The sequence below is a fragment of the Carassius gibelio genome, chromosome B7 (genome assembly GCF_023724105.1).
Source record: "Carassius gibelio isolate Cgi1373 ecotype wild population from Czech Republic chromosome B7, carGib1.2-hapl.c, whole genome shotgun sequence".
Classification (NCBI taxonomy): Eukaryota; Metazoa; Chordata; class Actinopteri; order Cypriniformes; family Cyprinidae; genus Carassius; species Carassius gibelio.
Genome location: NC_068402.1, coordinates 10,549,964 through 10,565,086, shown reverse-complemented (window position 1 = coordinate 10,565,086; position 15,123 = coordinate 10,549,964). Strand labels below are relative to the sequence as shown.

Sequence of the window (15,123 nt, the reverse complement as noted above, 5' to 3'; positions counted from 1 at the left end):
ATAATTTTTTTAGAAAGAAACATTTAAAAGAGAATTTTTTTTAAAATCTTTTTTTATAATTTAATAATAAAAAAATGATGAACAATTTACCCTTGTTTAAATAATTTGTAATCATGTAATCCATGGAAAAGTAACTGTAATCTGATTACAAGCATTTTAAAATGTAATATTTTCTAATTACAAGTACTTAATAAGTAGAATCTGATTACATAATCCAAAATACATATAATCAGTTACTACCCAGCTCTGTATAATAAAGCTGATACAAAAACACCTCTGCATCTCTCACTAAACCAGCCCTCAGCTCTTGTGTCTCTCTCTGCTCTCTGGTTCAGACCAGGTGATCTCTAACACTCATAGTTACATTTCTGCTGATCTGAGAGCAGTTTTCCTTTTCCATTTTCGGTAATAATAGATCTGAATGGATGACGCAGTGCCTTAATTAGCATTTTACGTCCTACTCAAATGAATCTCCTGAGCTTGTGATGACAGTCTCTGGGGAAACTCGCCTGTGAATGAGAGTCTCTGTGTTGTGTGTGGAGGTGTTTGGGTGTCAAGCCTGATGAAACAAAAATAGAAGATCCAAAATTTGTAGATTTTGTGCACGGATGCAACACGACCAACAAATGTGTCATCAGTGAGTTTTATTCAATACCTCAAGGAACTGCTGTGTGTGTGTGTGTGTGTGTGTGTGTGTGTGTGGCCTTAGGCCCATATCACAGTGGTCCATATCTTTTCTGTGGTGTAATCTTATTTTCATCCATTTAATAATTGATTTCTTTGTCGAGACAGTCACTGGCTGCTCTGAATGCCAAGAAGTCAGAGCCGACCTCACATGTCTCTCTTGTACATCACCCTAATATTTCATCAGGATCCTCCATCAAACGCACAGACTCAGTGTTCTCTCATTTTCTTCATCTCTTTCTAATCCTTTCTCTTTGCCTTTATCTCGCTCCCTCTCTTTCATTTCCACCTTTCTTCTTTCTATCGGTTTATGACCATTTCAGTTCCAACAGTTCTCCAGCCAGAAAACCATCCTATTCTACTTGCACTTTGTATCCTTTCATCTATTTCTTTCATGTTTTCTCTCCCATTTAAGTTCTGCACTTCCAAGTTTCACTTAAGGTTTATTGACATGACAAATGACAGCATTTTGTATTGCAAAAGATGTAGACAAAAACCTCCTTGCTTCATTCACTCGCTCTGTTTCTCAGCAGGGAGACAGCAATCCTTTGTTTGTCATTTCATGGTATACTGCCGCATTTAAAATGCATGTCCATTACATCTGAGAACTATAAAAGATCCCAGCGTGCAAACACACGCACACAGTCTGATTCACAGCTGGATGTTGGAGCTCCCGCAGAGCTGGACTGGACGGGGTGTGTCTGACGGCAGCAGCTGCTCTCTAATGTGGACGTGGCTGGTCTTTTCAGATACTAGCTTTGCTTAACATAGAGAGCATTTCATGGATTAATCGTTAAAATCTGTATCCTGTAATTATAAAATAATTTCAAATTCATTTATTACAAAGGAAGTAAATCTATTAACATATTTACTGACATATCGCTCAAGACTTACTGATATAAAAATCAAAGTCAAATTTATTTTGCAGTATTTGTTTATTGTACAATGCACACTTTTAATATTATGCCTAAAATGCGTTTTAATGTCATTATTAGTGAGGATTGAAGGATCTTTGAATAATATCGGTCTTCTAAAGCAAGATATTTAAAGTATACCTGTAGTACACTTGCAATGGTTCCACTTTAGAACAATTAAATATACTTAAGTGTGTCTTTAGTTCGGACCTCAGCTCTTCTTTTGTACAATTAAATTGCTTTAAGCACCAAATTAGTTAATTTAGCAGTCTTCAGTTATTCCAGTTTAGTATACTAAAAGTACAATTGCAGGGTAATGTTATTAGTACATAAATATGTAAATGTATTTGCAGTATATACTGTATACCATAACATATATGTATTTCAAATACATTTCAGTGTATTTACTTTTCACTAGGGTCCACACTTTTAAACATACAAAGCTTTTAAAGCATTTGACACTTTTTAAAACAACCTAACGTTCAAAGTCTTGGCAAACATTAATGATTAACAATATTGAATTTCTTTAAAGTTTAATTCATTTTTATTTCTACCTCTTTAAATTCAAACAGACTCATTAATTATATTAATGATAAAAAAATAAATATTAATTAAATATAAAGAATATGTTGTTTCCTTAAAATATTTAGAAGAAAGTTACAATCCGATTCATTCTTTCTGTCTTAAGTCCCTTTAAATAAATTCATGTTGCATTCAAACTTTTATTTATCATTTACCTAATTCTTGTGTATTTTTTGTACTTTTATGCCTAAAGTATAACATTGTTAGCTTAGCAAAATGTGCCAATTACAAACTGTCTGCCTACCATCTGCAATTCAGATGATTCCTGTGTTTTATTTAGATTTAGTTGTTGCCTTATAACAGCTTTCTGTGTCTGCAGTAGACAACATAGCAGATCTTGACTGAGAGGATCCGTTTCTCAGGTGTGGAGAAACTGATGATAGAGTCTGAGCTCTCTTTTGACATTATTCTCTCCATTTTGTGTGCTGACAGGTGTGAAGGCACATCTGTCTGATGGATCGGAGTTTGTGTGTGTGTGTGTGTGTGGTTTGACCATTGCCCAGCGCTCTTTATGCTGATCTATTCTCTGATGTACTGTATAACTGGAGAGACAACAGCTGACGCAAAATTGTATATTAACTTACGTCAGAACCTTAGTCATCTTACAGATTTGCATGCACAGCACACACACATATTTCACAATTCCTGTCACTTTATGATTTCCCCCTCTCTGCCTGTCCACTAATTTGTAACGTTTCTCTTCTAGCCTCAGCATGACATTTTCTTGAACTGTCACATTCATACAAACATCCGTGTGTTTATATCAGTACATTTCTTTTGCCTTCCAATCTTCTTTTTAATTGTCAGTCTTGAATACATTAAATGTGTCTTGTAGATAAATTTGACCTGAATTCGATAAACATAACTGCCCCTTTGCATCTTTATTTGAGTGTATGTTTGTCATTTTTGAGTGACTGACTCTTAGCTTTTTTGTCACTCTCTCACAAGGGTATGTGAACCTGCTTTTATAAACCTGGAGAACTGACACATCAGTGTTGTGCTCAGTGGACTGACGTTGATGGCTAAGAATAGACCTTTAGCTCATTTTGCCACCGATCCAATAGAAACAGAACATTCAGGCTCTTCTTGGTATTCCAAGCCTTGGCAACCCACCCACAGGTTCTGTGAGGATAGAGTTCTTCCTGATGCCAAGACGCTATAATAAATAAATAATATTACAATTTAAAGTAATCGTTTATATATATATATATATATATATATATATATATATATATATATATATATATATATATATATATATATATATATATATATATATATATATATATATATATATATATATATATATATATATATATATATATATATATATATATATATATATATATATATATATATGTAATTTATTCCTGTGATGCAAAACTAAAATCCTTCTGATGCTGATTTGGTGCTTAAGAAACATTTCTTCTTATTATCAATGATTGTGCTGCTTAATAGCAATATAAAACTTTTTATAGGATACTTTGATGTTTAGAAAGTTCAAAAGAACTGCATTTATTTGAAATAGAAATGTTGTGTAACATTAGAAATGTCTTTTTATAAATTGCTACTTTTGATAAGTGTAATGCATTCTTGATGAATAAAAGTATTATTATTATTTTAGTTTTTTATGTCAAATTGTTTCCTGAGAAAATGTTATGGATATTAGGTATTTTACTTAATCTGTATTTTTCTCTATAATGCTTATCACTAATATTGATTTGAATGTGATGTAAACCACTGACTCCTGCTCATCACAGTAAATAGTATTCTAAATTAATATTGCTCCATCAGATGGAAGCAGTTTAGATTAACTACAACATAGGAGAGACACTGTATTTCTTTCTCAGAACTGGATGTTTTATAGTAATACACATATACATCACTTCCACATTCTGTCTCACACTCCACTGGAAATGAACTAACATACACACACACATACACAGTAATGTACACACACACACATTCACACACACTGCATGCGGTCCTGTTCAGTTCGTGCAGTCGTCCTGCAGTAACACATCCGTCTCTGCTAGTTTGTGCCTAATTTAGGCTGCTTCCACACCATGTTAACTTACAAAAACGTCAAGCAGAAAACACAAAAACGAACCAAAGTTGAGAAATCAAGTATAAAAGGAAGAGAATAAAGGAATTTTAACATCTGAATAAACAAAAGATAAAAGCATCTCTTAAAAAATAAACAGGTCATTCAGTTAATTTACATCATCACATTACCAGGACTTTCTTTAATTTTATCGCATAATGGAGTATTATTGACAGTGAGTAGAGAAGAACAGCAATAGCAACATGACATTCCGTACTGTACAATGTGGTGATCGATCAGGTTTCGAATGAAGCATGAAGAAAACGGGCATCTGAGACAGTCTTTGGAATCATTAATTGGTCAGGTTCAGCTGCCGCCTCCCCCTTTAAGAAGAAGCCCCACCCCAATGATATGACTGAGATCAGTTGATTGACAGAGGACATTACTCGCAACAAGTCCACAGTTCAAATCCTGCCCACTCAACCATGGATTTCCAGTGACAGTTCCTAGGCATCTGTTGGCAATGAGACCAACAGAGCTAGTCTTCGGACAGCGCGTGCCACTTAGCGATCTGTCGGCGCGGGTGGTCGCAGATCTCGCGCCAGTGCTCGCCAGCGGTGCCGGGGGAGGAGGTGCCCAGGAGGAGTCGGCCGATGACAGGTGTACGGGACGATCTGTCGGAGTCCAGCAGGAGGAGCTCCACGCTAGTGTCTCGCAGGCCGTCTTCTGAGGGCAGGTCGAAAACGAAGAGCTCGTTGAAGACTGGATTGGGGGCGCACTTTTTCACATGTGTCTTCTTCTTACACACTCGCTTCTTCCCCTGGAACAGGTTCACCTTCACATAAGGATCTAAAAAAGACAGCAGGAAGAGAAATAAACAGAGTGAGACAGAAATCAATTCTTCAGTCGATGCACAGAAATGATACATTGTGCACTGGAAGATAACAGACGATACAGCTTAAGAAGTGTTGATCATGGTCATTATAGTTGACTGAAACCATAGAAAACAACACGTTACTTGAAATGAAATAAATGTAACCTAAAATAAAATATACAGTATAAATAAAATATTTTAATTATTATTTAATCTAGCTGGCAAGGCAAAATTTCTCATTTACTTTTACTTTAACTATTAAAATGTAAAAAAAAATTCAAAGAAGGATAAACTGCAGGATCACCTATTATTATTTAAATGTATATATTATTATTATCATTTTTATGAATGATGAAATTAATATTTATAATATTATTGATATATCAAAACTAACTTAATTAAAATGACTTTAATAAAAACCTACAATCAAATTGTGGTTATTATTATTATTATTTTAGATTTCCTCAGTAAGTATTGTTTCTTCAAAAAACATGCAGATCTTGAAATGTCTGGAATCTTTCTCTCTCTCTCTCTCTCTCTCTCTCTCTCTCTCTATATATATATATATATAAAGAATGGTGCATCAGCTAATGACAGCTTCTATCTGACCCGTGCTTTAACCTCACCTGAGGGTCCGCTGGAGTCAGTCTTGGGCAGGTGGCGGGCTTTCAGTACCACTACAGTCAGAGTACTGGTGGTCGACTGATAACACAGGGATAGAAGTAGCTCTCCTCGACCAGCACTCCTCTGAAGATAAAGATAAAGAACCGAGACATTTATTTGTATGTTCTTGCAAGGTTTGGACACAATCAGCATCACAAAGCCCAAAACAACTTCTTTTTATGATTTCACATCTGGCCAGCTAACGCTAGGCAGGTTTGAGAAGACAACTTCTACGTGCGTTAGGGTTACGGGCAACTGACTGTGAATCATTGCCTTGGCACAACACCAATGTATGACTCCAATTATGTGTGAACACGGCAGCATGTTGCCTTGGCAACACATCAGCAGGGTTCTGCTGCTGCCACGGCGATGACTTGGAATGCTTCTCAACCGATGAGGCATAATTATGTGTGTTTAACTATATGCAGCCACAGTCACCAATGAAAGATAATAGCTTTCCTTTCATCTCAAATGGAGTGAATTCTTATGCACATAACAGTGAAATTGTGTTGCCAAAACAAGATTCTCTCAAAGATTATGACTTCTGCCCTGTTCACTATTATTTTAATAAGGCATGTGGCCTTTCAGTCCTCAACAAAGCCTTTAATGCATTTAGGAGTGCATTATATGTGACAGAAAATTGGTTAAGACTCTTTGTTAACAGGTTAGTTCATTTATTATCATCCTAAATAAATGCAGTCAGTATTTAAAGGCAGGAACACTGAGTCATGTGTGGTTCATTAGTGGGTCAATTAAAAATTTACAACCTGTGGGCCTTAAGATGGATGGATTTATTGACCCAGTGGACAAACAGACACCATTAATTGTTTCTCTATTCAGACTTGGGTGTGCCACTGACTGTCCGCAGTAAGCAAGACCAACTACTGACTGTCTTTGACTGTATCTATATATAATACATTGTTATTATAAAATAGTTTTTTTAATTTATTTAAAGACATGCATATTTCGGTATATAAATGTAAATATATGTAAAAAATCAATAAATTTAAATATATTTAAATTTAAATATATGTGAAAATTTGATCAAAAGAAATATAATTAAAGCTTTTCTTACCCTGACATTCCTTTTAATGATGTCTCGGCTCATGAGGACGCGCCCCTCGGATAGGTCGATGTCAGCCAGAGGGACGAGGGTCTCTCCGATCACTTCGTCACGTGAAAAGCGGTCAAAACTCAGCACCATGAAGTGCAAAGCCAGCTGGGAAACTCTTGCATATGGGATTCCATAGAAGCTGAAGGTCTCGTCGAAGGCTGGGTCCAGAGTCTTCCTCAAAACGCGTGTCTTCACCTTGTGCTTCTTCTCAGGCAGCAAGGTCAGCTTGATATAGGGGTCAGAGGTCATTGACTGTTCATCCGTGGGAGACAATCTGTGTGCCTCCTTGATGTGAACCATGAAAGCCTTCTTCTCAAAGTTGTACTCAACCGAAAAGTAGAGTGTCCCCAGGCCACCCTCTTTGTCCTGAGATTTCTCCACAGCTGGTGTCGGTGTCTGACTGGACAGAACGCTTTCTGGAGTACCAGTCTCCTGGTTACCACCTGACCCAGAGCCTACTTGCAGAGAGGGGATGTCCAGGTCTGGGGAGCTACGCACCTTGAGTTGGAGGGTTGGTGACTTGGAAGGGAAGTTTCCGTTAAGATCTCGTTTCTCCAGGTCCAGATGGAGGTCTGATCGCCCACCGCTGGGACTGAGGGTCTGTTTTCCATGTGCTTCTGTTGTCTTTTCTCCTCCAAACTTATTCTTTCCATTCAGGCTTTCAGGATAGATGTCAACTCCCTTCAGCATGTGAACAAACTTATAGGGTGGGGTCTTATTACCAGCCTTGTTGGCTTTGCGCTGACAGCAAATCCATGCAAAGATGGAGACGCTGAAGACCAGGCCAAACACACTCACCACTGCCACGCTCACAGGAACCTCCGCTATTAATAAAACAGGAAATTGAGGGGAAAAAACACCAATAATTTATTTATTTAATAAATGTATGTAGACTTACTGTTGCCATGATATATTAAAATACCTTCAATGGGGGAAAGTACAGAGATAATATAAATTGTTTTGCATCTGAGGCAACACAAACACTGTCATATGTTGACGTTAACAGTTAAAGCCAAGTAAAACCATGCAAAGAAAAATAATGCCACTTTTTCCTCAGCGAACAAGATCTCAGGAGATCACAATCTGTTAAATAATGGCAGAGATTACTATTTACATTTACAAAGAACTGCTCATTTAGATTAAGCTACAAAAGCCTGACAAGCGTCAACCATGTGGTAGTGCTGTAGTGTCTGTGTATCTGGAAATTTCCGTTTTCGTGGTGGGTTCAGCACCTCTCCAGTGGATCAACTAAGATGCTCTGTCAGCCTTTTGTCTTTCTCTCAGAAAACAAATAAAGTACTCTTATGTGACCAATATTTTATCACCGAAGGCTTCTGACAAACATCTCAACGCGGTTATGCATCTTCACCAGTGATGTCATAAACTACTAATATAATATTTATGCCTATCCTCGCGCATCAGGGAAAAGCAGTTTTTTAACCATGCACAAATACCATATGTTCTCCGAAAATGTTAAATAATAACAATTTACTCACCGAAATGTGCTTCTTCCGTAGTCACTGGTGCCATTGTATGCGCGCGCTCTGTCCAAGGTCCTGAAAAGATGCTTCCAGCTCGCGCTGCCGCTCACGATTCTTCACGCGCGTTAAACTCGCCCTTTCGCTTCAGGCGGAGATTAGAGACACGAGACTGAATGATTTAATGCTTGTAGTAGATTAAAAATTAACGTCTGTTTATTGTCGTTCCAAAATAAACAGAATGAGCTAGATTTCCCCCTTTCCCAGAGGTTTCCTCACACCCGCCCAGTGCTGATACTCGCTGCGCTATGAGTCTGCCTTACAAGCGACGCCCCTCCAGTGAGTTCATCGCTTCTGACGCAGTTCTGACGAACACGACGCCTGAAACCACTGCCCTGCGCACTGATACCAAACACAGGCCTCTTAATCATTGTGATTGCCAAGGGTTTATGGCGTATGTGTGTTTTCAAACGTATCTGAAGCGGTCTTTGTTGTGGTACTGTTAACGGGAAGGACTGAGCTGATGACACTTAATTTCATTTGCACAGGCCCATCACTCTGTTTGAATGGAGTAAACACATGAACTTATCTCTTTTATGTTTCCTGGAAGTGACATTTGATCATAATAATGTGGGTAATAAAGTAGTCTGCCTTAATAAATATCATTAATATGACCTTGACTTATCTGGTTGGACATATAAACTAATAGTGGACTTGTTTGTTTTTTGTTGTTTTGGCAGTGATACATATGGTCTGGTGTCTTTTAGGCCCTTATTTAATTCTTTAATAAGTTTGTCATTGGTAACAATGTTCCTGTCCTTATTTAACATCTGTTGAATATGCTCATCAATGAAAATCTGATTTATGGTGTCACACTCAGAGCTTTCTTCATCACTTTGAGGTTTTACTTAATAATATGCAGAAGGGACTCTACACAAAGACACAAAATGTATTTGGTTCTTCAGTGGTTCAATGCCTATTTAAGTCGCTATATAGCCCCACTGCCATACAATATTTAGTTAGAGAAAGGATTAAAAAACAACATTAAAATAAAGTGTATTTCCTGAAGATAATATGGGTCTCCACTTTTTTGCCCCCAAGGAAATATTTCAGAGCCCACACATGAGACTTTTTGACCTCAGAAAAGCATAAAAGTGATTCAAAACAGCTTTTGCCATTGTAGTAAATTCCCCTTCATAGCAACCAAATGAGAGTGGAGTAACATATCTAAAATGTAAGGAGGAGAATGGGGTCCATTTGACAAAGGTTCTGTATAGCACTTACAATGGTTCTCTGATGATTACAATCCAGTGAACCACTTTTATTCATCTAAAAGGCATGCTGAGAGCATAAGATGTTAAAATTGTAAAATTATATTTAAATAATCTTACTCAGCTGTGATACATCGTGTAAATTGACATCATTTTATTAAGAAATTTATCTCATCCCCAATGCTTTTTATTTAAAAATATTTTTCATCATAACAGAAAATGTATAAAAATATCCTAGCCTATTTGAGGAAGCTCTGAATAGACAATTGGTGGCTTTGGGGTCAAAAAGGTTGAAAACCTCTGGTTTAAATGAAGCCAGATGAACTCCATCTTGTATTTCTAACTGGACACTGATTACAACAACAGTCACCACAACTCATCATCAGCATGAATTCATTTCCTGAGTCACCTTATCAGCAGAACCTCCAGCCGCTGTATTAGCAGCCAAACTATATTTCAGGCAAGCAGGTTGGTCTAGCATACTCTTTCTAGGTACAGAATTTATAGTAATTTCAGCTAAACCTTTTTATCCAGAAGTGAGTGCACAAGGGCAGTCTGCCCGAAGCAACCTGAGGTTACATACTAAGCTCAATGGCATTGCTCATAGCTCACTCTGACTCAATCAGTATCCTTTTGATTAGCAAGACTACCATAGACTCTAGTCAGGGACAGAGTACACATTCATGTTTGTGCAAGAAAACAAAGCTGTGAGGGACAGATGTAGAGTCTGTTGTTATTGTCACAGCATATGCTTTACAGAGTTGTTAGTTATGAGGATTTTGTTTAATTTAATTTTTGTATTTTTATTGTTGTATTAGCAATCAAAATCAAGTAAAAAAAAAAAAAAAACACACATCAACCAAAATCCGAATTAGCAAAGAATTATATATGGCGTGTACGCTGACTAAGGTACATATCATACACATCTACTCCATTTTAGCATTGTACTTATTCAGTTTTGTTGTGGCGAGAGTTACAGAAATTTATCAATAAAAATATTTATTGTTCAAGAACAAACAGTGTTCAGAAAACATTTACCGATGTCCTTCAAAAAAAAGTGAAAGTGACGTGACATTCAGCCAAGTATGGTGACCCATACTCAGAATTCATGCTCTGCATTTAACCAATCCAAAGTGCACACACACAGAAGTGAACACACACAAACCGTGAACACACACCCAGAGCAGTGGGCAACCATTTATGCTGCGGCGCCCAGGGATCAGTTGGGTGTTTGGTGCCTTGCTCAAGGGCACCTCAGTCCTGTTATTGCCAGCCCGAGACTTGAACCCACAACCCTAGGGTTAGGAGTTAAACTCTCTAACGACTAGGCCACGACTCCCCCCACCTTACTTAAGGGTATAAACATTGAACACTGGTGGTGTTGTATTGGATCATTTTAGTATGCAGAACAGAGACCTGAATCAATATAATTTAAAATTGAATTGAAGATTAATAACCATAGTATTCATCTATTTTTTCATGTCACCCTAAATGTATGAGATCATACTTATTTATTAAAAACAAAATAGCATTTACAAGGAAGAATCTTTTGTGGAAGGCTCAACACAATAGAACCATATGGACTCCACACAAAATACATAACATAAAAAACATACTTTAAATAATATAACAAAATAATTATAATATAAAGAAAATATAATTACAACAAGAAACAAACAAACCCGTTTTAATGCCTTGATTTTTCATTTTACTATAAGGGCATCTGAGAAGTATTTTATACAATTTCTAAGTATTATAAACAAATGAGGAGATTAAAAATATCTACATTTATGTATAAAGTATTTTGCTAATATTATAATATTATTAATCAAATCGTAAAACAGGGCGCTATTCAGCACATTAGGCTACTTGTAAGGTGAGAGTTAAACTATCAGCAACCAAACCCCTCTCTACCATCCAGTCCTGCACTGCTTTACAAAAAGACTGAAACAAATTAGATGTGTTCTGTATCTTCAAAGGAATGTTTGCATAAATGAATGTATGAGATCACACTTCTGGCTCGTCACCAACAGTCCACGTCACGGACAGCGCCTCGTGCTCTGTCTGTGGGTCGTTTAGGCGACACTGACATCTGCTGGTTGATTTGTTAAGTGACGAAGCCTACAAAACATAAGTTCACCATGACTACGGTACTGAATTTAAAACTAAAATACATTTTTTAACACATTTAATGAGATAATGAACAAATTAATACATCAGTGGATCACCGTTAGAAACACATGCCGTTACTTTAATTATGCAGGCAGAGCTCGCGCGTGCGTAAGAACAACGGGCGCGTGCGTGAAGAGGAAGTGCCGTGAGTCTCTCCAAAATGGCGACGACCATAGAGGGTGGCAATGCAGGAGCTGCAAATAAGAAAAAACACCTCGGAATCCCCGAAGCAATATTTGTGGTCAGTGGGAGTATATGAAAAATAGTTAATTTTCATGTCCTTGCTGTCGACATTTTCAGTTGGTGTTTAACGGCTTTCTTTAGTAGAAAGCGCCCTGCTCTTCTCCTTATGAGGTTTAGGCTTTGCTTGCTCATGTCTTGAAGGTGCAGTGGGCTTTGAGTGACAGATAACACACGATTAATCAGTATTTAAGTACTATATATATATATATATGATGTAATTCATTTAAGGAATCCCATAAGATGTTGTTAATGAGATGTGAACTGTAACTGTGCTTCTGTAGGAAGATGTGGATGCCTTCATGAAGCAGCCGGGCAATGACACAGCAGACGCCGTGCTGAGGAAGCTGGATGAACAGTATCAGAAATATAAATATATGGAGCTCAATCTGGCTCAGAAGAAACTCAGGTTTGGTCATCTATTCTACGCTGTAGAGTAATAGGCAATGATTAGATTCTGTGTCAGTGCTAAATGATGTTCTTTTTTTTGCAGAATATGTCTGTTTGACTGGCTACTCGTTTCCTTACATCAAAGCATAAAATATTATTGCTAATGAAACTTCACTGATATTTTTTGTTGTTGTATTTCTTAGGTTGAAAAGCCAGATCCCACAAATCAAACAGACGTTAGAAATCTTACGGCACATGCAGAAAAAGAAGGTGAGCCCATCACAATATCTAGCTCCCATATTTCCATATATGCAAATGGTTGGAGGAGAGCAAATCAAAGATCAACTCTCTTATGACTAAACATTTGCTTTTAAATTAATGTTTTGTTTTCTGTCAATCACACTTTGTCCCATCTGTATTGTTTGTTTTCCTGTTTCAGGACACTACAGATCTCATGGAGACACATTTTCTGTTGGCTGATAACGTCTATTGCAAAGCCTCTGTCCCACCCACAGATAAAGTGTGTTTGTGGCTTGGGGTAAGTGTTGACTAACATGTGTCATTGTATTAATAGTGAACATGAAATAAGCAATTGATAATATTTAATTTCTTAAACACCAGTTTACAGATGGATAAAATCAGGCTGCTCTTGGTTATAGAAATACATCATATTATGTAAATAAAAATAGGGTGGCACTTGAATATTGCTGTTTGACACTTTCAGTTTTCAAATACTGCCTATATCTTTTCCTTTTTAGACTATTGTGCAGCTCAGTTGTGTTGTAAGAGGGTTTGTTAAGCCTAAGCTCCTCATGAACTGATGAAATATGATTGGCTATGTGTCACATGCCTGTCTGTTAATTGTTAATATGACAAACTAGTTTATAGCCATGTTTTTTGTGTTTGTGTGCCAGGCTAATGTCATGTTGGAATATGATATTGATGAGGCCCAGGCACTGTTGGAGAAAAACTTGGCCACAGCTTCCCGGAATTTGGACTCTCTGGAAGATGACCTGGACTTCCTCAGAGATCAGTTCACAACCACTGAAGTCAGTATCCTTAAAAAATGGCAAATAAATAGAGAGACTCAGGTTTGTATTTGTTCTTTTCAGTAATAATGTGCTAATTTTCTTAGTTCTTTACTTATAATATTTTAAATTTGTCTTAGTTGAAAATGTAAATGCCAGATCAATAGCGTAGATATACAGATTACCATTCAAAAGTTTGGTTTAAGCAAGATGTATAAATTATTTGTCTAAATAAATTGTCTTATACTCAGTAATGCTGCATTTATTTGATAAAAAAATAAATGCAGTATTTGATGTGTGGAGCGGTGGAGAGCACTTAGACACTTCCTTTTGTTGCTTGTTATCAAATATGTAATTATAAATTTTGTTTAGAGTTAGCAATGAGGCCAGCTGTGAGAGAGATGGAGTTATGCACTGCTCTAATTTGGTGGAAAAGAAGTAATAGTGTCATAGCTATAATGTGATTGGAAACGAAGACATCTGTAGATTTCTTTCAAGGAAGAACTCCTTGGTTAAATCAGATACAGACCATAAGTGCCACCTGTTCTCACCATCTGCTAGAATCCGTTAGTGAAAGTTTTGTTGAAGACTCTTGTGTCATCTAAGTTTAACATGTTCTTTCAAGTAGCAGTGTGAGGAAATACTTGCCAAGTTTTTCAGATCCCCCTTAACTGCTGCTCTCCCAGATATGGCACGTGTTTACAATTGGGATGTCAAGAGAAGGAGCAAAGACAACCTCCTCAAATCTGCTGAGCGGTCCTAATAGAGGAGGCTTAGTTTGGTCCAACCCAAAATACTTACCCATCAGAACATTCACCGCCATGTATCTGTTTGCACCAACACCAACTGTTATCTATTGATTTATTACTTTTTAAAGTATTTTTTCAAGTAAAGAGGTGGAAAAAAACAAACAAGTAATAATGGTAGTTTTCTTTTTTTTAAATGATGAATTATTAGCTGTTTAAGAGGGGGCCTCTCTCTCAAAGGTCTACACATTTGTCTTCCTCTGTGCTCTTTTTCCTCTCATTTGTTGTCTGGTAAAATTCTGACATTTCTGTTCTGTTGAAGCGAAACGGTTTAACTTTCTATGGACTTCAAATTTCTTTTTGTTGATTTTTTTTCTTGCCAAATCTTGGTGAGATCTTTGTCAAAATGCAGCATGCAGAATATCAGGGGACATTCATTTATCAGCCTCCTTCCTTCTCCACTGATGTCTGTTTTTTCATCTCTTGTCCTTCATCTGTACTCATTTGTCACATTGAATCCATTAAACACTGAACAAGGAACTAAAAATGAAGCGATTTGGGGAAAAAGGCACAAAATCGATGAGATGGTCTGTGTTTTTAATCTGCGTACAGTAGCTTTTTATAATTCCTCATCTGATTAAAGTTTTGGCAGTGATCGGGATGACTAAGCTTTGCTGAATCCAACTAATTAAATATGTGCCTGCAAATCTGTCCATTTCTTTCAATCTTTGACAATCACTTATGCAGTACTGAAACTAAAAATTTTGTCTTGCAATTCTACTGCCTTTTAATTACATGCTTTCGGAGCAGTACACCAGTTGTAATTATAATATCATCATTGAACTGTTCAATGGCCCTCAATTCCTACAGGCCACGGGTGAAATGTCAATTAAGTTATAATATACAACAAGAACATTTTTTGC

At 36.9% G+C, this 15,123-nt stretch overlaps 2 protein-coding genes across 2 annotated transcripts; one reads left to right on the top strand and one right to left on the bottom strand.

Annotated features, from left to right (window-relative positions):
- Positions 1–4,018: 4,018 nt before the first annotated feature.
- syt4 (synaptotagmin IV) lies at positions 4,019–8,684 on the bottom strand. The gene is made up of 4 exons (XM_052560285.1): positions 8,372–8,684; positions 6,837–7,699; positions 5,725–5,845; positions 4,019–5,073 (listed from the first exon to the last, which is right to left on the bottom strand). Exons 1-4 carry the CDS (start codon positions 8,403–8,405, stop codon positions 4,763–4,765), a joined length of 1,329 nt encoding a protein of 442 aa, XP_052416245.1. The 5' UTR covers positions 8,406–8,684; the 3' UTR covers positions 4,019–4,762.
- Positions 8,685–11,869: 3,185 nt separating this feature from the next.
- vbp1 (von Hippel-Lindau binding protein 1) lies at positions 11,870–14,907 on the top strand. The gene is made up of 6 exons (XM_052561492.1): positions 11,870–12,037; positions 12,321–12,445; positions 12,630–12,696; positions 12,866–12,964; positions 13,341–13,479; positions 14,141–14,907. The coding sequence occupies exons 1-6, from the start codon at positions 11,957–11,959 to the stop codon at positions 14,215–14,217; spliced, it is 588 nt and encodes a 195-aa protein (XP_052417452.1). The 5' UTR covers positions 11,870–11,956; the 3' UTR covers positions 14,218–14,907.
- Positions 14,908–15,123: the final 216 nt, after the last annotated feature.